The sequence below is a fragment of the Cervus canadensis genome, chromosome 2 (assembly GCF_019320065.1).
Source record: "Cervus canadensis isolate Bull #8, Minnesota chromosome 2, ASM1932006v1, whole genome shotgun sequence".
Lineage (NCBI taxonomy): Eukaryota > Metazoa > Chordata > Mammalia > Artiodactyla > Cervidae > Cervus > Cervus canadensis.
The window spans coordinates 13796550-13824548 of NC_057387.1; the positions used below are offsets into that span (position 1 = coordinate 13796550).

At 56.4% G+C, this 27999-nt stretch overlaps 1 protein-coding gene across 1 annotated transcript; it reads right to left on the bottom strand.

Moving 5' to 3' along the window:
* Positions 1-1658: 1658 nt before the first annotated feature.
* Positions 1659-27805, bottom strand: LMNA (lamin A/C). Its single transcript, XM_043453888.1, has 13 exons — positions 27704-27805; positions 20344-20933; positions 8768-8924; positions 7312-7437; positions 6859-7029; positions 6512-6637; positions 5527-5747; positions 5203-5425; positions 4682-4789; positions 4448-4567; positions 3953-4042; positions 2891-3163; positions 1659-2600 (listed from the first exon to the last, which is right to left on the bottom strand). The coding sequence occupies exons 2-13, from the start codon at positions 20697-20699 to the stop codon at positions 2574-2576; spliced, it is 1998 nt and encodes a 665-aa protein (XP_043309823.1). The 5' UTR covers positions 20700-20933; positions 27704-27805; the 3' UTR covers positions 1659-2573.
* Between the last annotated feature and the right edge of the window lie 194 nt (positions 27806-27999).

Sequence of the window (27999 nt, forward strand, 5' to 3'; positions counted from 1 at the left end):
GTGACTGAAAAGGGATGATTTCTTTTCTTCTTCCTCGTAATTACTTGTGTTTTCCGTTTTACTACAGAGTATGTGTTACATGTTAACAACAACGACCAAATTGTTAATAGTCATGTGTGGTCCGCTGAGAGTCACATGAGGTAACCACGTGTGACGCACCCGCTGGGCGGAGTTGGAGCTACCAATTCGACTCGTGGTCAGCTTGCCCAGGTTTTGTGGACCTGCCTTACCCTCCGCCTTCCTCAAGAGCGTGGACGTTGCCTGCTAGCCCAGCCCTCAGTGCTTCCTTCGCGGAGCCCCGCAGTGTTCAAGCTGCCGGGGAACCCACACCGTGAGCGGGGCTCTGGCACCCCCAGGTGTCAAGTCTGGGAAGTTCATATGGACGGTCTCATTTAGAAAAGATGGGGACTCCATTGACGCCCAAGTCCCATATTCCCTGGGACCCCTGAGTCCTTGCCTGGGACTGAGAGAGAAAGGATTTCCTTCTTCAGAACCACCCTCCCCAGAAAAGGACCGCTTCCTCAAGTCCATGCCCTATCCTCTCCGCATCCTTTCCCAGAGGCACCTGGCTTGAGCCCCTAGGGAACCAGGACTTTCCAGCAGGACTTAAGAGGTTTTTCTCATCTCATTCATTTTGCTTTCTCCAGTTCTTTTGCCCACAGTCCAGGCATGCTCTTTTTCTCACTAACTTTTGACTGCAGGCTCAACTCATCTGCCCCAGGGAATGTAAACTTATATTTTATCATCACTTTTTTTTTTCCAGAGGGGAGCATAATGTCACAGAAACAGGGGTCTGCAGCAAGGACCCTGGGTTCTCTCTGCCATCTAGTAGCTATGTGGTCTTGTTGAGTTAACTCTGAGCCCCCACTTCCAGGGACAAAGAGGACAAAAACCACCTGTCAAGACAGCATGAGGGTCAAATGAAATAGCGCAGAGATGCTTTGGAACCTATAAAGGGCCAGAGAAGGGTTGGTCCCTGTAGCTCATTTTCCCTGCTTGGGGTCCTTTCCCTCAGTCTGGTTTCCTCATTCCCCTCCATTAGAGGCCTTCCCATGAGGCTCATACTCCACCTGGCCTATCCCTTTGTCCCCAGCAGTCCACTGGAGTGTAAGATCCCCGAGAACACTGACTACACGGTCTTGTCCATTTCCCTGTCTCCGAGCTGAGCAGAGTCTGGCGCAGAGGGACATTAACTGTGTGCTTGCAAAGTCAGTCCTGCCCCTTTCCTGCTAACTCCCTCCTCCCCATCTGTCCTTGCCCCAGGTCCTGCGATGTCACCCCCCTCAGACTGGGTCTGTATCATCGTGCGTGTGTCTCAGTATTCATGCTGAGTTCAGGGTCCAGCACAAAGAAGGTTCTCGCTAAGTGCTGGCTGGCTGAAGGAAGTCAGGAAGGAAACACTTGCCTTCAGGCTCTGCCTCTCTGCGGGACTCGGAGAGGGCCCGGCACTGGGTGGGCAATGCTCGTGTCAGAGCGTCTCCCCAGCAGCCACCGCTGGGTGCCCAGCTGTGTACCTGAAGCTCTGAGGTCCCTGTCTCCCCTAGAGCAGGGGGGAGGCTGGACGGCGTGAGGATGCGGGTGACCGAGTGACATGCGTATGGGACCCTCAGAAAACGCACAATGACACCCACCAACAAAGACACCATGGCAGCCAGGGATAGAAACAACTAGTGTATTGATTCAGGGAGAAGAGAAGGGGTGCAGATGGGAAATGGGAGGCAAGGGGCTCCTTAGTGTTCGCCAAAACCCGCTGCCGCACACCCTCCACCCTTCCTCCCCTTCCTCCTCTTCGGTGGGGCCCCAGCAGGCTCTCCCCCTTTCTAGTAGACCTCTCTCTCCCTCCTCCCCTACACCCACTTGACCCTGATCGACCTCCAGTGACTGGGCAAAGCCCACCTCTGGCTCTAAAGCTAGGTGAAGGCAGGCTCAGACTAACCTTTCTTCCCTTTCCTTCTACCTCCCGCCTCATTCCCATCTCTTGTCTAAATAACATATAGAAGAAGCAAACGCAGCTGGGACTTGGGAGAATTGAGTCACCCCGGGGCTAGGGAGAGGGGGGGACGGGGTGGGGCAGGCGGAGGAGCTTCTGCCAGGGGTAGTGGAACGATGGGGGCCGGCCCAGGGGCGAGGCTCAGCCCTCCTCCCTTGGAGGCTGGCGGAGCAGACTCCACACCTGCCTCTCAGGCACCATGTCACGGGGTCCCCGGGATGCGGGTGGCGGGCAGGGCAGAAAAGCAGAAACAAGGCTTTGTAAAAGCATCCCCTCTCCTTGGCTCCCTCTTTGGTTTTAAGGCAGATACGGAGTTTCTCGGAAGCAGGGAGAAAAGGGGGGGGAGGATTGAGATAGATGCGCGCCTTTTTTTTTTTTTTGGCTTATGTTTTTCCTTCGGTATAAAACCACTGTAGAAAATAACTTCTCTTAGAAAAACAAAAAACAAAACATAGAAGAAAAAATAAAGGGGTATTTTTCTTTGGCTTCAAACCCCTTCCCGTGAGGTGCAGGGCAGGGGGTGGGCATGAGGTGAGGAAGAAGCACGGGCCTCCGCCCCCACCCCTGCCTGGCAGGTCCCAGGTTACATGATGCTGCAGTTCTGGGGGCTCTAAGAGAGAAGAGAGAGCGGGAGAGGTGTGAGAGGCGATGTTGGGCCGCACCCTCCCTTCCCCTCTTAACCCTGCCCCGCCCCTGCCCTCCAATCTGGGGCTCAGACAGGAGCGGCAGGACGCTGGAGCAGCAACCCTCTAGGATCTTGGGCTGCGGGGAGGAGGCTCCCACTCCCCCGGGCTGCGGAAGAGAAGGCTCTCCCTCCCACAGGGCCGCCTGGTCCTAACCCTGGAGGACTAGGGTCCTCTGCCCGCGGGGTGGGGGTGTGGAGACAGAGGGCCGACTCACCTGGGTTCGGGGTCTGGAGTTGCCCAGGAGGTAGGAGCGGGTGACCAGGCTGTCCCCGAAGCTGCCACCCCCACTGCCCCCCACACTCCGGTAGCTGCGAGTGACTGTGACACTTGAGGCGGAGGAGCCAGAGGAGATGGATCCGCCCACCGGGGCTCCCGAGCCGCTGGCAGACGCCTTGTCTGCGGGCTGCCCGCAAGTCCCGCACAGCACGGTGCGCGAGCGCAGGTTGTACTCGGCGGGGTCCCCCGAGCTGCTGCCTGCGTGGGAGCCCTGAGGAGGGAGACAAGGCTCAGGCCGGACGGCGAGTCTGGGACTGACCGCTCAGGCCCAACACCCAGGCTCCGCGCTCCGGCAGGGTCCAGGCAGAAAGGTGGGCTTCTGCGCTCCGGCAGCCTAACTGGTGGGGGGCAGGGCTTGGGGCGAGGGGGACGGACCTGGGCTGGGAAGAGGGGAAGGGAAGGACATGACAGGGGGAAGGGTCAGGAAGACTTGGGGACAGGCAGGCAACGGGAGCTGTGGCTCTGACTCTTGTCTTAGCTGCTCTAAGCTTCAGAGGGGAAGGTGACAGAGTGAGCAAGCTTCAACAGCGGCAGGCATGCAAAATTAACTGGGGAGGAGGGCAGGTGAGAGAGACCCTTCTCCCAGGAAAAATGGGGGAAATGAGAGGCCATGCATGTGACCAGGATGGGGAGGAGACAAGAAAGGAGATGCATGCAACAGAAGTGAGGGGGAGAGAGGCAGGGCTGCGCGCCCCACGTCTGTCCTCCCTTCCCCGCCCCGGGGGATCAATCCGGACTCTTGTCCACCGCTCCCATGGGAAGACTCCATGGCATCAGAAGTTCCCACTCCCTTCCTTACCAGAGTAGGGCACCCAGACACCTGGGGTCCCTGTTCAAGGTATAGGGAGGAGAGAGAAGAAAAGCCAGGGCAGCGAGTGAAGTTCCAAAACGTTCTTTAATGAGAAGACTTTTTTGGCAGGGGGAGGCCAGGGAGAGGGTGTCCCCAGGCCCGGCTGGGTGCCCTGGCGTGGGCTGGGCCTCAGCGGCGGCTGCCACTCACGTGGTGGTGATGGAGCAGATCGTCTCCATCCTCATCCTCGTCGTCCTCGACCACGGTCACTGAGCGCACCAGCTTGCGCATGGCCACCTCCTGCCGCGGACATAGGACAAGGCCCGAGGGTTAGGGCTGCGGGTCGGAGAAGGCGTGTGCAGCACACCCACCCCGCTGGCCACCAACAACCTGCTCACGCTCTGCCCCCGTCCAGGCTGCGACTTGCTCTGTCCTCGGGGGCGCTGGAGTTAAGAAACTTGTTTCTACTCCAGGGGCATGCGGTCAAGTTCTCTGGATAGAAGCACGATCTGCCCTTAACCATGCTCACTGTCTAACCCCCCACCCCTCCTGCTGCTAGGGGAGGTACCTCTGGGTCTGTACACGGGGTGGACAGTTTGAGACCTGGGAGAAAGCGGCCCTGAACTGGGGTGGGGGCAGCTGCCTCCAACTCTGGCCGCTGGGGGAAGCCTTGTGCAGTGAGAGGCCAGCCTGCGGCATACTCACTTCCCCAGTGGAGTTGATGAGGGCTGTGCGCAGGCTGTTTCCACAGCCCCAGGTGTTCTGCGCCTTCCACACCAGGTCGGTAGGGGGGCTGTGGGTGGCCCCAGCTCCTGCAGCCCAGATCTGGGGGAGGGAGAAATCATTAGAGAAAGGCACTCACACTCCAGCACACCCAGCCTCAGGCCAGCCCATCCCCACCCGAGGCCACCCCAGAGTCCCAAACACTCGGCCACTCACCGTCACCACCTGCCCGGCCTTCAGAGTGTACTTTGGAGGGAAGCGGTAGGTCAGCAGGGGGTCATCTCCATTCTGGCGCTTGATCTGCCAGTTGCCCATGGACTGGTCCTGCCCAGGAGGGAAGGGGCAGGTGAAAGAGGCTCCTTCAAGCTCTTAGAGGGTTTATCACCTTCTATTCCTCCCCTCACGGCTCTCCCCCCTCAAGGATAAATAACAGCTACATCCATGGGCACTTAGGCTGTACCAGACCTACTCAGTCCTTTCATCTTCCCAAGAACTCAAAGTTATTCATGCCTATTCTGCAGATGACGATGCTGGGAGAGGTTAAATACATTGCCCAAGAAGGTCTCACTGCTCTGATGAGTCCTGTAGCCAGGACTGGAACTGGAGTGTGGAGGAGATACCCACATTTGCCCTGGTCTGATGTGAGGAACAACCCTCCCCGCAAACTCCATCCCTTCACCTTCCAGGTTTTCTCCCTAACCCGACGGCATTTCTCACACCCGACCTGGGAGGCCTACCTCATTGGACTTGTTGCGCAGGCGCACGAACTTGCCCTCCTCATCCACCTCCTCCACGGCCACGCGCCCGCTGGTGCGCGCGTGCTGGGAGAAGCTGCTTCGGCTCTCGGTGGACTCCAGCTTGCGCTTTTTGGTGATGCTGCCCCCGCTCTGTGTCTGGGACGAGTGGGAGGAGGCCCGGCCTCGGCTGCGCTGCGAGGTAGGGCTGGGAGACAGGCGGAGCCTGTGGAAGGGGAGACAGGGTCAGGAGGTCTAGTCAAGGCAGGTGGCAGGCAGGCAGGAGGAAGCGGCCGCTAGCACCTCCCTGCCTCCCCCGAAGCCCACCTCTCCTCCTCGCCCTCCAGGAGCTTGCGGTAGGCGTGGATCTCCATGTCCAGGGCCAGCTTGATGTCCAGCAGCTCCTGGTACTCGTCCAGCTGCTGTTGCATCCTTGCCCGCATTTCCGCCATCTCCCGCTCCTTGTCTGCCAGCAGCCGCCGGCTGGTGTCGCGTTCACGGGCCAGTGAGTCCTCCAGGTCCCGCAGCTTCGCTTCCTTAGCTGCCAGCTAGTTGAGGGAGAAGGGGGGTCTGGTGAGCTCTCAAGGGCCCCGGGTATGGAGAGGTAAGGGACAGGGGTAGGGGCAGCCCCCTGGGGCACACCCCACCCCCACCCCCACCAACCCTGTCTTCAGATTCCCATCAGCGTCTTTCATGGACTCTAACGTGGCTGTGGCTGGCTGGCGACTGGGGAGTCCTTCTCAACCTCCGACTCAAATCTCTTATTAATTTGAGGCTAGAACCCACCTCCTCTGCCACAAATGGCACAGCCAGCTACAATATTGACACTGTTAACACCTCACTATGCCCGCAATGCAGGAGACCCCGGTTTGGTCCCTGGGTCTGGAAGATCCCCTGGAGAAGGGAATGGCTACCCATTCTCCAGTATTCTTGCCTGGGAAACCCCACGGACAGAGGAGCCTGGCAGGCTACAATCTCCGGGGTCGCAGAGAGTCAGACATGACTGAGCAACTAACACTTTCACTGTTTTTTTTTTTCCCCCACTTTTAACACCTCACAGTGAGTCTTGAGGCAGATCTAAGAGTTAGCGAGGATGGGGGTGATCTCCATATTCAAATGAGAAAACCCAGACTCTGAGAAGTGAAGGTCAGGCAGGCAAGATAAGAGGTAGACCTGAACAGCAAACAGGTCAAGTGACTCCAAACCCCGGGCTTTTCACCCAGTCTATGCTCCTGGGGGCATATTCTGCGCCCTCCCCTGTGGGGAGGGGACGGGAGGTGAGGGAGGCGGAAGGGGGAGGCGGGGGCAGCACCTGCTTCTGGAGCTGGCTGAGCTGGGCCGAGAGGCTGTCGATGCGGATGCGGGACTGCTGCAGCTCCTCGTGGGCGGCCCCCACCAGGTTGCTGTTCCTCTCCGCCGACTGCCTGGCGTTATCCAGCTGGCGGGGAGGACACAAGGGTTAGGACTGCAGGGACCGACGGGGAAGGAGGCAGGGACCGGAGAAGGACATCGCCGCTGCAGCCCGAGGTCCGGGGCAATCTCAGCTCCTGCCCCCGTCCGCCTGATCTCCCACAGGACATCTCGGGGCGGGGGCGGGGGGGGCAGTGGGGAAGGCTACTGGGGACAGAGGCAGCAGGGGAACCCCGGGAGAGTGAGCACCTTGGCAGAATAGGTCTTCTCCAGCTCCTTCTTGTACTGCTCCACCTGGTCCTCATGCTGGGCCCGCAACTCCTGCAGGGCATCCGCCAGCCGGCTCTCAAACTCCCGCTGCTTCCCATTGTCAATCTCGACCAGGCGCGTCTCATGGCGGCGTTTGGTCTCACGGAGCTCCTGGAAGGGGTGGACCCAGAGACCAAAATCAGAACTAGTCCTTTGAGGATGGGGCCCAAGTGGCTGAGCGCCCAGCCCAATCCTAACCCTGAACAAAGTCACTGTGAGCTCCACCTTAACCTGGGGGCTGGCCACCACTCCCCCCAGCCCTCACCCCCACTCCCCATCACTAGTATAAGCCAGCCTGCCAGGGGAGCTCTGCACACAGCTGATACCCCAGCCCAGCTCTGACATCTTTCACCACCGGCCCCAGTCCTCCGGTCTGCAGGACACAGTTCCCACCTCGCTGTAGATGTTCTTCTGGAAGTCCAGCTCCTCCTTCAGGGTCTGCAGCCGGTTCTCAGCATCCACTCGTCGCAGCATCTCATCCTGAAGTTGCTTCTTGGCCTCGCCCAGGGCTGCCTCGAGCTGAGAGGAAGGGGACGGAGGTCAGGGAGAGGGGTCATAGGACACCAGAGCTGGAAGGAAGCTGAGAAGGGGGTCATGTCCAGCACCTCCCTTTATATGTGGAGAAACAGGCCTAAGGGAGCAAGAGCCTTGGATGCCCACAGAAGTGATGACACATCTACTTCCTCACAGTAATGACCTTGGATAGGTGCTGTGCTAATGAAAATATAGATAGTGCCTCCTCTCTCTATAGCCGTATTTTGCTACAGCCACTGCTCTAAAGGAAGTGTGTCCAGAGTACAGAAGGAACATGAGGGAAGGGACCAAAGTGCGCCTGAGGTGGTAGCAGGGGGCTTGTAGGAAGGCCTCCAGAGTCTGAGATCTGAAGGACAGGTGAGTGGGCAGACAGGAGCAAGTACAAGGGCGCAGAGGTACAAAAGCACACACGTGCACTTCAGGATCTTCGGAAGGCTCAGTACTGCTGAAGCCTGAAGGATGGGGCCCTGGGGGAGAGTGACGGCAGAGGTGGCTGGACTGGCAGGCAGGGGCTGGATCATGGACCCGTGGATCGCACCCTTACTGCCACAAAAAGATCCTCTGAAGCTTGAGTAGGGGTGCACCTTTCTTAGATCTTCATCTTAGAAAGCATAAGCTGGGCGGTGCAGCTGGGAAGGGCTGGGGGCAGGGCCTGGGAGGAGAAAGGCCCAGCCTTGATTTTCTAGCCAAACTGCTGGCTTCTCCTGGTCTCTCCACGGTGTACTATGGTGGCAAGGCCTAGCAGGGAAGAGAGCCCTGGACAGAGGTTTGGTGGATGACTCTAGTCCTGACCTTGCTCTGAGCAGATGTGGCTGTGAGATTGGGAACAAGCCTGCTTCTTTGATTCTGTTCCCTAGCTTTTAACATGAGACTAGATGCTGGAATGGATAGCAAAGTGTTTGAAAGTAAAGACTACCGTATACATTAAAAACATACGTCCATATATGATCCACCATCAGCTCCCAACTAGGGCTCTGTGGACAGACTACACTCTTCTCCCATCATCCAGAGAGGTCACGGCCGTCTACAGCAAGGCCAAACAGGAGGGATCCAGGGCCAGACACAATTCATTTCAAAGCTAGATGGAAATGGCTTGTGGATTCTTTTAAATTCATGATGCGAGACACCATGGGCAGCAAAGGAGGATGCACTATGGTCTGGATGGATGCAGCAATGCTAGGACACAGAAATGACTCTGATGCTGTGGGACAGGTCAGACCAGGCACCTCCTGAGAATGCCTGGAGTGGAGCAGTGAGTGTGCGTTTGGGCAGGGGGCAGGGACAAGGGTCAGGCGGGGTCTTGGGTGGGCCTCACCTTGGCCACTTGCCCCCGCAGGTCATGCAGCTCGCCCTCCAGCGTGCGCTTCTCGCTGAGAGCAGTGCTCAGTGCAGCTTCCTTGGAGTTGAGCAGAGCCTCCAGGTCCTTGAGCCGGGCCTGGGCAGCCATCAAGTCTCCCTCCTTCTTGGAATTGCTAAAGAAGCCAGAGAAGAGTGGGTTTAAGAGGAGGAGTCTGTATCCCCCAGGGAGTCAGAGTCAGGTCCCCCAGGGAGAGTAAGAAGTCAGGTCCTGGGAGGTCAGCGGCAGGACTTGGTTCTGCTATCCCCCAAGCTGCCAGGAGAGGGCATCCTTGGCCCTGGTTTGTTTGCATCTGCCCGCCTCGGGCTGGACTCCCACTTCTCCCAAGGCCCCCAAAACCCCTTTCCGGCTTCTCCACCCTTCCCATGACTCAGTGCTCAGGAACGTGCCTGAGGCCAAGGGCAAAGCTCGATCCCATGAGATGAATGCTTTTCCCTCTCTCCCCTCCCATTCCTTCCCAAAGAGACAGAACCACCTTTGTCTCCTGCCCCTTCCCACAAAGGGCCTTAACCTTCTCCCCCGACTCCACCCACCTTCCATTCAGCCCAGCCTCCTCCTCTGCAGAGATCCAGAGAGCCAGGCTCCTAGCCCTGGGGTCTGAGTGTCCCTGACGCTTATCAGTTTGAGTGCTAAAAGTGTCAGTCACCTCCCCTAGGCCCTTTACACACCAGGGACTGCTGGGAGGGGAAGTTTGGATAAAGCTCAGAGAGACCTGGAATGAAGTTGACCAGGCACTGTATTGACCTTTCCCTTTCTCAGACCCAGTCTGGGTCCCCTAATGGGGCAGAGCACAAGGGTTCCAGCCGTCCCTCTCTCTGGGCCTCATCAGAGCCTGAGAATGCTGAGCCCAACCTATCGACCACAAGCCCAGCATCTGGCTCCAGATGTGACCCCAGGCCTCCAGGTCCATCTGGGCTCCAGCCTTGAACCTCCACACTCCTCAAACTGGGTAAAGCTTTAACTAGAACCAATTCAAACGGGGGGTGGCCTCTGCCACCTCCCTTCCCTTTCCGGGCCCCTGATTATTTCTGCTGGATAGTGACCTGGAAAAATAGAGGGATCCTATTTTCTTAAAGACCTCTGGGGAACACAAGAACTTCCCAGTTGTCATGATCCCTTCCCCAATGTGTGGGGAGAGAAAGCTCTAGACGCAGGGAGGGGAAGGAAAGAGCCCAGGGGCCTAGTCCCAGCTGCCATCTGCGACTCATCAGACTTCAAGCATGAACCCACTTGGGCAGATAGAAAAAAGGAAAACCAAATGTGGGCAGGGGGAGAATGAACTCGATCCTGGAAAGGAGAGAAGTGGCCCTGCCAACATTTTTCTCCTGCCACCAAGCCCTCGGCTCCAAGAGACCCAACAATTCAGTGTGAAGAAAGATGGAGACGCTCTGGACGGAGGGCCCAAGACTGAGGCGGTATGCTCCTGCCACTAGCTTAGAAGTCTTCAAACAGGAGTCACCTCCCCTCCGACTGGGCTCCACTGCGAGGGGGAGAGAGTGCCACCCAGACAGGCAGGGGAAGGACGTGAAGATCTGGGGGGAGAGTACCCCCAGCCTTGCTCTGTCCAGGCCTCTGGCCACATTTCAGAACAAGTTGTTTAGAGCAAGAGTGTCTGTCTCCTGTGAAAAGAGGCCCTTCCAGACCTGAAGGATCTCTCCCCTCCTCCGTCTTAGCCAGAAAAGCTAAAAATAAAGTCAAAACCCAGCTCAGGTTTTGGCTGCCATCCGGCCCAGCCCCTGGCTGGGAGCACAGCCCCAACTTTCCATGACTTCAGAACTTTTCCGAAGCTGAGGCAGCTGTAGGGGGAGGAAAGAAGAAGAAGAAAAACCGCTGGTAAAGTGAAGCGACACGGCAGACATAGATTCCGAGTTCCTTGGGCAGACTCCAAGGCTGGCAGGGACTTCCCAGAACAGGCCTCCCTGCCCTGCAGGCTAACGGCTGGGAGGCTCTCAGAACTTAGAGAACTGGGAGGAGCTTCGCATAAATTCGGCTTAACCCCCTCCTTTTACAGATGAGGAAACTGAGGCACAGAGGAGGAAGGTGAGTGACCCTGGGTCAAACACAGCATGCAGCTCCGGGGACCCTGGCGGAGTCACAGTCAATTCTGGCAGCTGATCAGGACTCCTCCCCCTGCTCCTCCTCCTACTCAGCCACAGGTCTAGAGACGCCAGCAGGAGACAGGGCTCCTGATCCAGCCAGCCTGAGCTGGGAGAAGCAGAAAGGAGCACCTTGATGCTTTCAGAAGACATCTCAAGGGTGTCTCTTCCCTAGTCCCGCCTCCATGGCCTCCTCAGACCCAGAGGAGAAACATCAGAAGTTCTCCTTGGAAATACCTTTCCTGTGAGAGTGCCAGGCAGACAGACACAGGAAAATGTAGCTGCATGGTCCCTGCTCTCGGGGGCTCACAGCCGGACAACTGCAGGATTTAGTCCTTCTCTAACCTCTTCAGTTAGGACTGCTCCCAAAGGTGGGGTGGTAGTAATACTAATATTAATACTAATAGACTAATACTAGTAATCATATAATGACAGCAAGCAGAGCTGACTGTGCACACGTTATGGTGGTTGTTCAGCCGCTAAGTGGTGTCTGATTCTTTGCTCTCAAGACTGTATTAACTGAATCGCCACAGCTTCCCCACTGAGACAGGTGCTAGTCCTAGGTGATGAAGGAAACAGGCTCGGAGAACTCTGCCCAGGGTCCCTCCAGGATCCTGCAGCAAGTCGGGAGCAGAGGTATGAATGGGTGCTGGATGGCTCCCCCTGCCCTGCTAATGGTCTCCAAAGAAATTAAGGGGACGATTTTCCTTCCCCTCCTGGCGGCTCTGATTAGCACTTAAAAGAGTTGCAATGAAAGGACGGAGACACACCAGGCAGATGAGGGAAACCACTTGAGCAAAAAGAGGGAAGCAAGGAAGAGCCTTTGTGGTTTTCTCAGTCAGGCTTGGGGAGCTCCCCTCTGCGGGGAAGCAGCTGCTATCACCCATGGGCTTATGACTCAGACCTCAGGAGCCCTGTGGCCAGGGAGCCACACGCACTCCCCAAGAGACGGCTGGGGGTGGGGCACGGAAGCCAGCGGCTCCCCAACCTCCTTGTCAGTCTTGCCTGTCCACTAGCTCCAAATGACATTGCTTCCTTAGTCGGGCTCTGAACAGGGACCCCAAGCAGACACTGGCCAGGCGTTCAGCCCAAGCGGCGGTGCGGCCTGTGCCCCAGCCCACTGGGGGCCAGCAGTGGGAAAGCTGGGCACAGGCTGCCTCACCGTGGGCTGGCAAGGGGAGCTGGGAAGGGTGGGACCCAGGGGCTCCACATGTGACTCATCCTCCAGCAGACAATACCCGGGCAGGTGTCAGGAAATCCTCTAGTGCTCACAGGGGAGACCCTGGCTGTACCCACGTCCTGCCCAGCAACCCACCCCCCCCAGCCCCGTGCCGCGCCAGAGGAGCCCACTCTCTCCCTCCCATCCGCCAGGCTCCTCCAGCACTGGAGTGGGTTCATCCCAGCGGGCTCCTGAGACAAGAAGGGCTGGGCATCCTGTTTCTAAACTCTTCCCACGGCTGGCAAATCTGATCGCAGAAGGCGGGAAAAGTCGGGTGGGGCAGGGCAGAAGAGCAGAGAGGAAAGGGATAAGGCCGACACACGGGAGCTGGGAGCGGGCTTGCGTGCTACCAGGCCGGGGCGCTATTACACAGAGGCTGGAGGGAGAGGGGAGCCGGGCTTCAGGGCCACTGCCGGGCAGGACGCTAGGGGCTTCTTGCCCCGGGGTGGGGGTGGGGAGCAAGCGCCTGGCGCAGCAAAGGGGCTACGTGGGCACCGCGCCAAGCGCTGACCTGCCGGCTGAGTCACCCTCCTCAGCCCAGCTCGGATGCCAGATATGGAAGCCAGGGCGGCCACAGGCCTGTTTGGGCCCGGTTGCTGGGAGCAACTTGCTAGGCCCCGAGGGAAAGGCCCCCATTTCCTCCGCTGGACTGAGGAACACGAGGCGCGCAGAGACAGCCGGCTGGGGCTAAAAATAATCAGTGGGCGGGGCGGATGGCCACTGGGGCAGTGGACGAGCCCGGCCAGCCCGCCCGGGCTCCCTCAGACCCGCCCCAGGCTCACCGGCCCTCGGAGTTCCCCATCGCCCTGCGGAGAAGAGGGGGAGGGGAGGCAGGAGCATCGAGAATCCCGAGCCCCCGGCATTTCCTGCCTCACCAAAAACGGAGCCCCCTGTGGCCGGGCAGGGCAAAGCAGGGCTGGTTGTGCAGCCGTGAGTCCCAGCGCGGCCCTCTCCTCCCAGACGTCTAGACCTCTTCTCAGGCTGACTCCCTGCCAGGTGATGGGGCCCCTCCTGTGGCCACCCCAAGCCGGGCCCCCACGTTCCTACCACCCTTCCTTTTGTTCCAGCAACCCCTCCCACTGCGATGTATTCTCCCCTCCCTCCACCTATCCTAATCCACACCTGCCCCCTTGGTTTGAGCCCTGCTCAGCCCTGCGCCTCCAGACCCAGCCACACCTCTCTCCTCTTCCACATCCATTCAGCTGTTTTACCTGCTGCTTTATTCTCTTTCCAGCTATAAGTGTGTCTCGGGGCTTTTTCTGTTATGTCCCCAAATGCCCTGAGGCCAGAAGATTCATATACTCAAGGTTTCTAAGCGGGAACCTCCTTCTAGAACAATTCCTGCCCTTTTACAGGTGGGGAAACCAAGGCCTGGAAAAGAGTAGGCTCAGACCCTAAAACCCTGCCCACCCGGTCACCTGAGGACACTCAGAGCAATGGAGACAGGCACAGAACATGGCATGACGCACGCAGGGCGCGCAGAAAATGGGCAGCAACACCCAGGAAGAGAGCCTGGGAGACACTTGGACTTCTGCTCAATAGCTAGGAGTCACCCTAGTACCCAAGTGATGACACAGGCCTGGTGATGGGGTCCTCAGACATCAGCTACCTCACAGCTCTGCGTGGGGCCGAGAGGTTCCACAGTTGCCTCCCAAAAGGAACCACGGTGGGGCTTCCTGGCTGGTCTGTGGGTCTCCATCACTCTCAGGTATGGGCAGGAGGTGGAAGCGCTGGGACACTTGGTTCCCCACTCTGGCTTTCAAGGCACCAGCCCTCTCTGGAAAGGAGAACTTAAAGAGAGGAAGTGACAGGGGCAGGTGTTCTAGGGACTGAGAAGCCCCTTGAACCTTCCCCAAAGGCCACCCTGTGGAAGGGCTGAATGTCTTACACCTGGAAAGTACACGGGAGGATCCCAGTACGGACCCCCCACCCAGGCACACGCACCCACAGCAGGCACGGCTCTGCTTCCGCACGCCTCCCTTGGGTGTGACAACCACCACATGTGCTCGGGGTCCAAGGGCCCTCAGATCCCCTTCCAGAGCTGCTAGGCTCCCAGCTGTCCTCACCCCAGACAAAGCCAGGTCTTAATTCCAGGCAAAGGGAGGGTTGGAATGGGGGAACTGGTGCTGAGAAGGGGCACAGGAGGCCTGTTGACATGTTCAGACGCAACTCCAGCAGAGGCGCTGGGCCTGGCGCAGGGCCAGGCCTGAGTCACAGCTGCTGGGCGTATCAACGTGGCATTGTGCAGCAGTGGGAGAGGCCTACAGTCAGAGGCCGGTGCGCTGGGGTCCTGGACAACAGGCGGCAGGCTTCCTGACCAACCGCTCCCTCCTGCCAAACTCCACTTTCCTTCTTCCTGGTCTGTCTCTCCAGAAATCATTCCTGTGTTGTCATAAAAATGCAGGCCAAGGCCTGGAACAGACCAAAAGAAGGGCATGGAGGGGGAGAAGGATGGCCTAGGAAGAGGTAGGAGGTCCTGGGTGTGGGAGGGAGGGAGGGAAGCCACTGGCCAACAGGTGGGACATTCAGGGGATCCCTACAAGAAAGCGATTCAGTTGTCCCTTCGGAATGTATTAACCTTCCATCTGGTGGCTCATGGTGATTAACCCTGACAACAGCAGGGAGAAGGTGGGAGCCGCACCCCAAGATGGATAAAGGAAGTTGGGGAGGACCTAGGAGTTCTGGTCCTGCTGCATTCCAGCTCCAGCCTTGGAAGATGCAACGCTGTCTACCAGCCGGCAGAGGGTGGCAGCGTCATCAGAGCTATGGGAGGAGGAAGGGGGGTGCCTTGGCAATCCCAAACATCCCCCTCTGAACTGCCAGGGACTGCGCTCCTGGAAATCAAGGGTCTCTTACTTCCCTGAGCCAGTACCTAAAGGAATTCCTGTATTGTCCCCCTCCATCCGTCCCCCATTTGATTCAGATCCTCCTCCTTCTTCCTGCCACTCAGCAAGATCACTCAAAAGTAGTTTTCAAAAAAAGGCCGTCCCTCAGTCTTTCTTTCTCTGACTGGATAATTCAGGGTCTCCCGTCCACTCTCTACTCTGCCCTCTACCGTGACTCAGCTCCTCTGCTGGGCCTGGGATTTCGGCCAGAATTATTCCAGGTTTCGACAGGCAGGATTAAGGCTTCCTCACGAAAGGACAGGGGAGCGTGGCCCCCTACTCTGCCCCACCTCCTTCCCAAACTATCCCCTTCCCTGAGTTTTAAGGGGCAAGACCTCCTCACAGCCCACCCTCAGGCTGGGGGAGCCAGAATGGGGGCAGGAAGAACAGAAGGTGGGCAGTTCAAGGTCACCCTGCACCTCCCTCTGATTCCCGCCCCTGCTGTCTAATCCCGGCCAGCACTAAGGTAACGGTCCTGCCTGCCCCAGAGCCTCCGCTTCTTCTCCAGCACAGGTCCACGGGACTCCCCTGCATGGTACAGCCTCAAGGGAGGTACGTTCAAAATATAGTATCCTTTCCTACTAGTAATAAAAACAAAGCCTAAGCCAAGAGTGTAATGTCATAATAATTACCTGTTTCTCACAAACTTTCTTGGAGAAAGAGAGGAGGGTGTTAGTACTTTTAATTCCACCGCTTGTGGGAAATATTTCTAGTGAGAATAGCATTGGCTATTAACTATTTTCACATCAATTATATCTGATTTTTATATGCACAGCTTGGTATTTTAGAGAACTGTTTTCTCACTTTGTGGGTCATGGTATTACTTTGGAACTGGAGGGATCTCTGGAGATCTTCCGCCCTAACCCCTTTCTTTTACAGCTAGGGAAATCCAGAGGTGGAGGGTGATTTCTTCAAGGTCACACAGCAGTTTAGAGGCAGGGCTAACCCTGGAACTAAGGACACGGAGGGTCAGGGCTGTTCTCGCTATCTCATGCTACCTGTCAGTTTGTGGATAGATCACCTTGCCTTTTGTTAAGTGACCGGAGACCCTGCAGCCTCCCCCATAGAACCTCTTTCCCCGCCATCTCCAAGAATATTAGAGCTTAGCCTGTGCCATCTTCAGTTCAGGAGTGGGGGTTTGAGGGGCCAGGGAGGTAAGAATGGAATGAACTGTCCTGGACCTCTGAGCCAGACCTGGTCCTGGCTGCTGAAGCTGCTAAAGGTGGTCAGGGGCTGGGGAGGAGGGAGACTGGAGGGTGTGGGGAGGAGGGCACAGGGGAGCAGAGGGCACAGTTGGTAGGTAAAGCCATCTCCTCCCAGTTGTCCCCCCAGCTGTCCCTGCCTTCAGCCCTGACACTGAGCTTCTGAATCAGTGGGGGTGGGCCTGGGAGGGTGGACAATGGGCATTTTCCGTGCAAGAGTAAGCCTCAGATCCCTGGAGGCCAGGGGATGTGCCAGGGACCGGGCATCAATCGTGGGAAGGCCGTCGGGACCCTAGCAGGAATTACAGTCTTTCTTGTTTCTCTTGGGCTCCTCAAGTACTTACAGCTCAGCCCCTGGCGTTAATTGTACTTTCTTCTTTCCATTTGAATAAGAATGTGGACTTCAGGGTGAGGGGCAGGGTGGAGAAATGACAACAGGAGCGCCCTTAGGTGAGGACTGAGGCCCAGGTATCCTCAAAGGCCTCCATCCCCGTTATCCTTATATATCTGCCAAAGGGCACAGTTTTTTACACATCCAGGTAGGCAATTCCCATGACAAGTCCCAAGACAGTCTCAAGACAGGAATTACCAGCCTCTCACAGCTCATGATTCACGGCCTAGAAGGGTCCTGGGTCTTTCCAGGTATGGGCTGTGGCAAAGGCTATTGATCAAGTGATAACAGGCCCTGCAGGACAGCAGAATATTAAGGCAACGCTGGCCTCACAGCAGAATCTCCAGACTGCAAGGGTGCACTTTAGTCACCCCAGCCCACCTTCCACAACCTACAACCTGTCCCTGAAGCTAGAGAAGTGAGGTTTAATGGTGCGTGTGTGCGTGCTAAGTCACTTCTGTCATGTCCAACTCTGTGCAGCCTTATGGACTGTAGCCCCCCCAGGCTCCTCTGTCCATGGGGATTCTCCAGGCAAGAATACTGGAGTGGGTCGCCATGCCCTCCTCCAGGGGATCTTCCTGACCCAGAAATTGAACTCGCATCCCTTATGTCTCCCACACTGGCAGGTGAATCCTTTACCACTAACGCCACCTGGGAAGCCCAAGGTTTAATGGTAGGAGCACTCAAATGAGAGTCAGAAGACCCGTGCTCAAGTCTGGGCCTGTCACTCATTGGCTGTGTACACGGGACAAGCCTTCGCACCTCTCTCTGGTTTTCCCTGTTCTTATCCTGATGAGAGCTTGGAAGAACCTGGGCCTGCAGGTCCCTGTGTGTCCTGACTGAGGCCATCATGTAAGGCGGGCAATTCAGGAAGTCGTCGGGGACCCAAGGCCTTGTTTGGGGGGAAGGGATGCTTCTGCTTTGTGGGTCTGGGATCTCCCCACTTCTGACTCAGCCTTCCTCTACCAGTTCCGTTTGGGAAGACACAGACCCTGGCACCAACCCGCAGCCCAAGCCCGTAACTCTGGACTCTACTCTAGAACTACTTGTGCACACTGTCTGTCAGGAGCCCCAGTTCCAGACCACCACCTAAGGAAGGAGGCAGAAAAGGATCCCAGGATGCAGTGGGGAGCGGGGAGCAGAGATGCAGACACTCAGACCCCCACCCCTCCCTTTAAGACATCTGCTGTCTCCACCCTGTCTCTTGCAAAGCCACTGGGGTGGGAGGGAGGGGGGCAGTATCTGAGTCATCCACCCAGCTGTCCTGCCTGGGATGGGGCCTAGCTCCAAGCCTCGACCCCAGGCCGGCCTCCCCTGATGCTTTTAACCTCCTCTTTCTTCCTGCAACTAGGTGTTCAAACCCCCTGGGCTCCAGAATAAAGGATGTGAGTCTGTGTTTGTGGGCAGGAGCAGTGTTTCTGCTTGGAGCCTATAACCCAGTCTGATGAGAGGGGGCCCCAAAGCCCTGGGTGTGGTCAAGGTACCCAGGCTGGGCCAGGAATCACCACAAGATCTTACAGATAGCTCTGCATCCCAACCCAAAGCCTGGCCCTGAACTCTGAGCTCTAATTAAACATTAAACCAGACAACACCTTCTCTCTAGGCTTTAGTGGGAGGAGTTAGGACAATGCCTTTCTTCCTCTCCCAAATTCTTCATGCCATTCTTCACCTCACCCTGAGCAAAGCAGACACAAAAGGGAACAAATCCTTGCTCCTCCCACTGGGGACATAGAAGGGGACAGAAACCCCAATCTGAGCCCTCTTTGTCTCCACCCAGCCTCCTATCAGCCTAGGATCCAGGTGTGCAAAACCACCCCCCCGCTTCCGGAAGCCCAGCACCCCCAGCCAGGATCAGTGGGGGAGAGGAGAGGCAGGCAGCTAAATATAACAAGTACACACACCACCCCCGGCCCTGTCCCACGTGCGTGCACACCCGCCTGGTGTCCCAGACCAGGACAGCTGCGCCAGGAGGCAGAGACAGACTGGCGTGGCTGGGTTAGCGAGAGACCATAGACTCCACTCGTTCTGTTCCCTGGTCAACACCTTCCCCAGAAAAAGACCTGCTAAGAATGCTCTTGGCAGGGACCTGCATGGTAGTAGTTTGGTAGCTGGGTCAACTAGTTTAGAAGACTAATTCTCTGGGACTCCCCTAGCTTGCCTCTTGTCTGCCCTGTTAACTAAGTTATACATATCACTAGTGGACAATGACAGAAATGATCCCTTTCAACCGATAGTCACTCTGAGTTCCCTGGTGGCCTAATGGTTAGGGTTCCTGGCTTTGGATCCCTGGTCTGATTGGGGAACTGACACCCAGAAAGCCACTGGGCTTGGGAGTTGGGGGGAGAGTCACCTGCCTGCCCACACCATTTCTATCTACTCTTCACTAGGGGATGATGCCAGGGGCTGGGGGCTAGCAAAGGGGTATAAAGAGTAGCAAATACACAGCGCTTCTGAGAGGAGCATGAGCCTGGAGAAGATGATGCAAAGGGGAAGAAGAGAAGACAAACCATTACAGCCCCAACCAGGGATCTCCAAGCACCTTTAGTGCTCTCTGGCTGAGGTCTTCACAGAAAACAAATCCTTGGGGAGCTGAAGAGGGCCTAAACTTCCCAGCTCCAAAGGCCTTTTTAGAAAAGAGGGAGGAGACAAGTAGGGTGCGGTAGGGTGGGGCAGGGATGGGTAAGGTAGGAGGGGCCTGAATCTTCCAACGGCTGGATTTCAAAAATGTCACAGTATTCCAGTAGTGTAATAAGGCAAAGAACAATAACAAAAAAAAAAAGTCCCAGTGGCTGAGAGGACCGGCCAGAGCAAAGGCTGCTAGGCTTGGCTTGGAAAATGAAAGTGGCTCACCCCAAGAAAGGAGGCAGGGAGGGACAGAGTCCAGATCCTCCTCCGAAAACTCCAGGCAGAGGGTGAGGGTGGGGAGGTGGGGAAGGGGAGGTACAGACCTGGGCATACATAACACAACTTCCTGAGCCGGGAGCCTCTGCCCTCCGTCTCCCTCCCTCCCTTGCATTCCTGGGCCAAGCAGGCCAAGGACTGTGGGAGCTGCGGGGGAGCGGCTCTCCTGGAGCTGATCGGTGGGCCTGTCAGAGGCCAGGGGAAGCCCCAGACATGCAGGGCATAAAGGAGCACTTCAAAACTCTTAACAGGAACCCGGGAAAGGGCTGTGCAGTGAGGGTCATCGCCGTGCCCCTGCAGGGGAGAAAGGGGGTCACCCGGCTTTGATGAACTCTCTCTGGCACCACTGGACATCTCCCAGCCTAGGAGCTCTGTTCTAGTGGGTGTCATGTGTTCAGAGTCAGGCTGGGCTAAGTTGGCACGGTGCCAAGACTGCCAAGAAAGTTCCAACAGGACCCTTTCACCTACTCCTAAGTGTCTTGGGTGCCTAGATGTCTTAGACCTGGCAAGGCCAGTTCGGCTTTGCCCAAGGCCCTCTCCCAGGCCCCAAATGATTGGCAAATCCCACCCTGACAGAATGTGGGCCTGCCACCAGCTCCTACTTGGCCCTGATGAACCCCGCCATTCCTTATACACCCCACCCTCTCCCAGAGACCTCTCCCTGCTCAGTCCTGTTTTGACAATTTCCCTTGGCACTGCCAGTCACTCGCTGGGGGCAGTTCCGGGAGGGAGGAGACTATATGGCAAAGTTATCAGCCGCCTGGAGCCCGGGCAGGGCCGGCAGTCCATCTGCCCCTCCGCTCCTCTCCGCTCCTCTCCCGGCCCCACGCCGCCACTCACCGCGCCTTCAGCTCCTTGAATTCCTCTCGCACTTTGCTCAGCTCCAGCTGCAGGCGGGCGCGCTCCTTGGCCACCGAGTCGAGGGTCTTGCGGGCATCCCCCAGCTCGGCCTCGTAGGCGGCCTTTATGCCAGACACCTCGCGGCTGACCACCTCCTCAGACTCAGTGATGCGAAGGCGCAGACCCGCATTCTCCGTTTCCAGCGAGCGCACGCGGTCGATGTAGACAGCCAAGCGGTCATTGAGCTCCTGGAGGTCCTCCTTCTCCTGCAGCCGGGTGATGCGGGTGGGTGTCAGCGGGGTGGAGCTGGCCTGCGCCCCGCTGCGGGTGGCGCGCCGCTGGGACGGGGTCTCCATGGCCGGCAGGGTGGCAGCACTGCCCGAGGGGCAGAGGTCCCGGGAAGGACGCGGGGCTCAGGCCGAAGGACAGAGACTGCTGAGGCAGGAGCGCGCCGGCCGGCTGGCTCCTGGCAGGCTTGAGGATCTGGGCCGGGCGCAGTCGGACCTCGGGATCTGGGTTGGCGGGTGTTGGATGCGGAGCTCCCGCGAACACTCTGAGTCACCGGCTCCCGGGCAAAGGCTCTAATAGGTCTAGGGAATGGGAGGAGGGGCCACTCTCTTAAAGGGGCCGTCGCTAACCCACAGGGGTGGGAGAGGGAGGGGTGAGCAGGGGAGACGGCTGCCCGGGGTAGGGCCCCACCCTCCCTCAGGCACCCCCACGTGCCTGGGGCTTCCCTGAAGCTCGCCTCTAGGTCTCTACCTGCTCAGCGATCCAAGCTGAAAGCTTGCCCCCACTGCCTCAGGCCTTAGAGGGGGTAAAGGGCAGAGCCAAGGGATGAGGCTGGGTGGGCAAAGGGCAGGGGGAAGAGGAGCAGTAAGCACAAATCAAGGGAAGGCGCCAGGCAGGCAGATCCAGGAAAGTGGGGGGGAGGGTTGAGGCTGGTGCCCACGAGGGTGACTCACTCTTCTTCCACCACTGGCTCCCCCTTTTCCTCCCCATAGTAATAGTGACTCACCCCTACTCCCCCCCACCCCCCCCACCCCCCCTCCATGAGTGGGCAGTCCATTCAAAGCGGCATCTCAGTATGCCAGGGTGGGGTGGGGAAGTATGCCTGGGTTCCCTGGGGTGGTTGGAGGGAGGGCTGCCACAAAGTTCTGGATCCTGAGCTCCTTTTACACCCTCGAATTCAGGGTGGGGACCAGAGTTTGGGGTCCTTCTTTTCCTATCTTCTGCCCCAGCTTAATCTCCCTTTGAAATCAACCATTGGATCTTAGACTCAAAGAACAACCCCCAAGCCCCAGAGAAGGTCAAGAATAGGACCCAAGTACTGCCCACCCTGTCCCCTTCCTTTGGACTCAAGCAGTCAGAAAAAGAGCCTGCCTGAGGTTCCTCCCAGCTTTGGTCCCTTTCTAGTTCTCAGCCCAGCCCAGCCCACCCCACCAACCCCAGGACTGTACTTATTTTTTTTTTCCAGGACTGTACTTATTTTAATGGATAATTTAAAACAGATACCAGAGCTGTGCATGCATTCATCACATTGCCAGGACACCAGGTCCCAAATTTTTGTGGTTCCCAAAGGGGCCTGAAAGGGGGAGCAGGGCTGGGGGCTGGACAGCCAATGTTGGGTCTCCATCCTGGTTTCAGCCAGAAAAGGGGGTTGATGGGGGTGGAGACAGCAAAGACGCCCACAACCTTGCTGACTGCTGGGCCAGCACTGCACTTATCTCCACATTCCTCTCTGACCAGGTCTGCTTTGCCACTGGCTCTGGGGAGGGGCCAGGCCTTCTCACAAAACAGGATCATCCAAGTCCCTGAGCTTCCCCACCCCAGGCTCTGGAGCTTCCATCCTCAGCAGACCCCTTTAATCAGCCTCCTACTCTCCTCTCCCATCCGGGCCCTGGCCCCACCAACCATCTCATCCTAAGAGGTGGCAGAGGCTGAGGCTCCAGAACCCATGTGCTTTCCTGCCCTGCCCCTGGGCCTCCCATGGCTTATTCTCTGATGAGGAACTGGGGAAATTAAATTATGTTGCTAACTCCTACAGCTCCAGGATACCAGGATACACAAGAGAAATGGGGCTGGACAGCTCTTCTGTTCTGGAGCTGGCTTCAGAGTGACAAGGGGCTGGGGCGGGATTAAGGCCGGGACTCTGAGTGTTCAGGGAGAGAAGCCCTCTCTGAGGGATGGCGGGTTCCCACCTACAGGGGTTGACTGGGCAGGGTGGTGAGCATGCAGGGTACTCAGAGTTGGGGGACCCGGGATATGGTTCCCCTCCCTGCAGCCCCCTCCCTCAGGGTGGGGCACCCACCGTCAGCTTCCCAGACAAAACAGAAAGTCTTTCCCTGTTTCTCCCTCTCGTGTTCCCCAAGTCAGAACCAGAGGTGGGGTGAATGAGCCAGTGAAACGTGAGGGACAGTGGCTGTTCCCACTGCTTCAGCCCCCCTCCACAGGGCCCCCCTCCCCGCCTGGCCTGGCCTGACTTCCCCTCCTGGCTGGGGAGGCAAAATTACACTTAACCCTTTCCCTCTCAGACCTCCCCATCTTTAAGAAAAGAGGCAGGATAAAGGAGAGGGGCTTCTCAGCCTAAGTTTCTCTCTTTCCAAAGGGTTCATTCACCACCACCACTACCACAATGGCCTCAGTCCTAAACCTGAACTTCAAAGTGGGCCTTTACCCTAAACATTCAAGCCTAACTCTGAATCCCAAATGTCATCATCTGCTCTGCCCCTGCCAGGGTGTAGATGGCCTGTCCCAGCAAAAGCAGAAGGCAGGGAAGGCCAGGTCCAGAGGAGCGGAGCCTGCTGGGGGTGAGGGTTGGCAAGAGTGGTGTCTGGGTGGAGACCAGTTTCCAATCCTGTCTCTCACTTGGCCAGGTGATGACAGGTCTACTACTGAATTCTCTGGGCCTCAGCTTCCTCATCTGTAACAGGGGCAGAGTGGCTGTCAAAGAAATGAGGGTTGAGCTACTATGTTTGCTTTATAGGGAGTTGTCCACCAGTAGGCAAAACAGGAAGAGGCAATACCAAGCACAAGTGGTTAAAGAGCAGCAGAGAACCCTGAACTGGATAATGAATTCCAAATGGGTTCCAGAAGCCTGGAAGCTGGAACATTAGTAAGTGATATTAGAATATAGTTGTTGAGTGCAAGGGTCCAACTATCAGAATACAATTGTTGGGCAGTGGAACAGACACTTGTCTTAAAGACCAATGACCTTGGGGAGGGGACCCTCTTCTTTCCCAAAGCATCTTGGACATCTGTGTCCCTAACACTTGGCCCAGTGCTTGCATTTAGGAGGTGCTCAGTGTTTCTTTTTTTTTTTTTTTTAATTTTTTTATTAGTTGGAGGCTATCAGTGTTTCTTAAATGAACAAATGCATCTGGCCCTGCCACTTCTCAGTTGACTGACTTTGGGCAAGTTCTGTCTTTTCTTTCAGCCTGTTTCCTTGTCTATAGCATGGGGACGCTGCCATGATTAAGTCACATGCATTTAAAGGGAGGCTTCAAAAATAAAAAATAAAGGGAGGCTTCTTGGAGGAGGTAGGTTTCAGACTTTACAGAAGTGCCTTATGCACAGAGTGAATTCACTCATCCAACAAAGATTTATTGAATACCCACTGTGTGCCAGGCATTGCTCTAGACACTAAGGAGACAGCAGTGAATAAAACAGATCAAAATCCCAACCCTCATGGAGCTGACATCCGAGTGGAGGGAGAGGGTCCATAAATAAAAGACAAAATTATAGTTTGTTGCGGCTTCCCCAGTGGCTCAGTGTTAAAGAATCTGCCTGCCAACGCGGGAGTCACAAGAGATACAGGTTCGATCCCTGGTGAAGATCCCCTAGAGGAGCGCATGGCAACCCACTCCAGTATTCTTGCCTGGAGAATCCTGTGGACAGAGGAGCCTTTTGGGCTACAGTCCGGAGGGTCACAAAGAGTCGGACACAACTGAAGTGACCTAGCATGCACGCATGCATGCACGTAGGATTCTGCTCAACAAACTGGGTAACTGACACTTTTAGTACGTTTTCACAAACATTCTCAATGTGGTCCACAAAACCACCTTATAGGCTGGAGATCATCTCCCTGTTTTACTGCTGAGGCTGACTTTCCCAAAACTAGACATTAATCGGCCGAGCCCAGAACATGGAAGAGGTGGCCTGGACCAGGATTCCTTCACTTCTTATGCTACTTTGATGGGACGTGTGGGACGAGTTGGGGTAGACTGGTGCTGGGAGGAATTCTGTACAGGGGTGCTGAAGTGGGCAAGAGCTGAGGAGGGTACACAGTTCAGCTGAGCAGGGAGACACTAGAGGTGAGGTGGGAAAGTGTGGGAGGAAAGGCAGGACTGGAGAAGAGGGAGATGGAGGCAGCCACCTGGCTCTGGGATGGAGACCTGTGGGAGGGAATCTGGCTGCTTGATAAGGCTGGGCTCAAGAAGGAGAGAAGGGAGGCCTTGAGACCTGCAAGGAAGGAGTCAGAGGCAGCAAGTTAAACAGAGTGGGCTCAGCAGAAGGGTGAAATGAGGAGGGCTTTGAGGGGCATACTAATAACGATTCATGTGGGGAGCATTTGTGGAGTACCTACTGGTATTAGGCACTAGGTAGCCACATTATTGTGTTGAACCTATACAATAGCTCTACATGGTAAGTACTGTTATTAGCCCTATTTTACAGATGAGGAAACTGAAGCCCAGGGAGATTAAATTATTCCCTTAAGGCAGGGATTGTCAAAGTTTGCCCTATTGACATTTTGGGCCAGATAATTCTTTGTTGGGTGGGGAAGGGTCTGGGCACTGTGGGATATTTTGCTGCCTCCCTGGCCCTCTATCCACCTCTGCCCTCAGTTTATGACAATCAAAATTATCTTCAGACAGTGCCAGTGTCCCCTGTGGGGCAAAATCACCTCCAGTTGTGAACCACTTACCTAAGGTCATATGGTGAGTAGCAGGGCTGAGATTTTAATACAGGTGGACTTGACTTTGAACACCAAGCACTTACTATCAGGCTGTAATTCTAGACAGGTAGGAGTGGGAGAGAGAGAAGCGTTCAAATGGGTCCTAGGCCACTGGGGAGACAACTCCCCTGTAGGGATGGGAAGAGGGGAACTCCTGGAGGAGGGTCTAGGGAGTGGAGGCTGATTTGGAAAGTGGGAGCTGGCTGAGAGCCATGGTTTGAGGATCGCTTTATAGTAGGTTCCAGAGGGAAGGTCCCTTTCTTATTCATTCTTTGATCACAGGGTCTGGCACAGAACACCTGTTGAACTGCTGAGTCACTCGTGCACAGGTGAATATTATAACCTTGAGAGTGGAAGGACTCGCCTGTTCTGTAAGTGGTTGTCATGTACAAGGCACCCGGCGAGGGGCTGTGTGGGGCTGATCCCACTTAATCTCCACCTAAGCCCTAGGAAGGAGGTATTGCTAGGCATTGGCAGGTATTGGCATTTTATGGATCAAAACCCCCAGACTCTGAAAGGTTGGCTAATTGACCTCAGGCCGCCCAGCTGATTAGACTGCCTTCTTCCTACTCAGCCTCAGCTAGATGGAATGATGCAGGCTGTAGGCAATTCTTTTAGCTTAGTTTAGCCAGGAAGGCCCTTAGAAGGAATGTGTTTGACACATTCCTTTGGAAAGACAAAGAACTCCTCATTTGAATGAAATCTCACCCCCTAATATACTACATGACAGAGGCAGAGCCTCTCTAGCAGGGAAATTTTGGGACCCCTTCTTGGTGATCCCTTGCCCAGAGGGCCCTCAGGGCTCTGGGGAATAAGCAAGCCCCCTTTGTTTACAAGTAGGCTTCTAAGGCTAGAGGAGAAAAGATTTGCCCAAGGTCACACAGGTAGGCCTGCCCAGAACTCCTGAAATAGTGCTCTGACCCTATCATATGCTACCACAGGAGACATAACACCCTGCACACATTTGAGGGAGGGCACCTCAAGGGAGGGAATTAATATCACCTTGATGTGGGGTTGCTGGCTGCTGAGCCAGAGTCCACGTCTATTCCTTCAGGAAACCAGCCTGGTCAGAAAGGGCCGCTGGATAATGGGCAGAGAACCAGTCTTTTACATCTCACACCTGGCTGGGCAGGTCTCCCAGGTGTGGCCCTTTCATAATCAAGATTACTACCATAACAGTCTCAAATCTCTTAGAGATGCACAAATATCATTACCCTCATCATACAGATGAGGAAATTGAGGCTTGGGCGGGTTAACTGATTTGCTCAAGGCCACGCAGCAGACAAGTGACAGACGGAGGCCTCAAACCCCAGGTGTCCGCCTCCAGGTTAACTAACATCCCACTTCTTCAGCTCAAACCCTGAGGAGACAAATCCAACAGCAAGATCCGAGGATCTGCCTGGGAGCTCCAGCCCAACATTTCAAACCCCCTTCCCTACCCAACTGGGCCAAGAGAGCCGCCCACCTGAGAGCCTCTAGTTTCCAGAACTGTCACAGGACACACCAGAATACACACCAGACTAGGGCCAGAGAGGAACTCCGCAGTGACAGCTCCCTCTCTGATCGCCATGCCCCAGATTTGGCCCCGCCCACCAGGTGAGGGTGGGGGAGGGTGGGCGTGGAAGGGGCGGGGCACCGAAGACGTGGGTGGAGCCATGTGGCCCGGCTGGCCCGGGGCTGATCGGCTGGAGCTGGTAGGTTGGCTCGGGCTCTGGCTGGGTGGTTCCTCCCTCCTTCCCGCCCGGAGGCGGGCAGTGCTGACGGCTCGTGCTGACGCAGGCGCCTGCGTGTGGGCGGCTGCCTGTGAGTCTGTGTGTCTCTATGTGTGTGTGGTTGCTGGGGCCTCCCAGGTCTCCTAAATGGGGGTTTCCTCTCCCTGTTGTCAAGGAAACAAACAGAAGCTCCACAACTCCAGGGCTGGGGCTGGAAGAGCAGGGACCTCAAGCCCTACACACCCATACATTTCCAGAAGGTGAGGCAGAAAAGGATTCCCTGTCCCCCTCGGCTCTCAGGGTACTGACCAAACGTGACCAAACAGTGGGGCCTTGAAAGTGGAGTAGCGACCTGCGCTGTTTGCAGAGCACTGGGGAGTTTCTTAAGACAAGGATCTAGCGCTGCTCAAACCAGGACAGGTCCTGGCAAACCGGACAACTGGTCTCCCTACATGTTCATCCAAGTTTTGTGGGGAGCCTCTTTTTAAGACATAAGAATATCTTTTACAGATTTTACACAGATATATGACCATGTGGAAACGTGGGCAGACTCCTCTGAGGGTCTTGGAAAGGCCTGTGCAGCTGAGGGTCCCTGAGCTTCCCCTTCACCACCTGCACTAGAAACCCACCTGAGGCCCCAGCCCCCACAGCCCTCAGTCACTTTGAAGGCTACCCCCCTCCCCCACCAGGCACTCACACTAGGGGGATCCACTGGGAAGGTGAACTCCTGAAAGGAGGATGGTGTTAATCTGATTTCCTGGTGGGTGGACCGAGCAAAGGGCTCTTTCTGGAGAAGTGGTTGGGCGGCCAGGTGGGGCAGGTGGATCGGCAGCGTCTCCGCCAAGATCAAGAGCTCCTGGAGAGAGGCGCCATGGGTGGGGGCGGAACTGTGTTGGGCCAATGCTTCAGCATTCATTGCCTAGAAGCCAGAACCTCGGAGCTGGGAGGAGTTAGGGCACCACACAGACCAACCCCCTCATTTCTAGACCCACG

What these genes read in the sequence shown, in the direction of transcription:
- LMNA (XM_043453888.1), bottom strand. Translation starts at nt 20,699, where the DNA reads ATGGAGACCCCGTCCCAGCGGCGCGCCACCCGCAGCGGGGCGCAGGCC. An exon ending in TGCGGGGGCAAGTGGCCAAG is followed by an intron (nt 7,438 to 8,767) that starts GTGAGGCCCACC and finishes CCTTCCTCTCAG; the next exon opens with CTCGAGGCAGCCCTGGGCGA. An exon ending in AGGCCGGGCAGGTGGTGACG is followed by an intron (nt 4,568 to 4,681) that starts GTGAGTGGCCGA and finishes TCCCTCCCCCAG; the next exon opens with ATCTGGGCTGCAGGAGCTGG.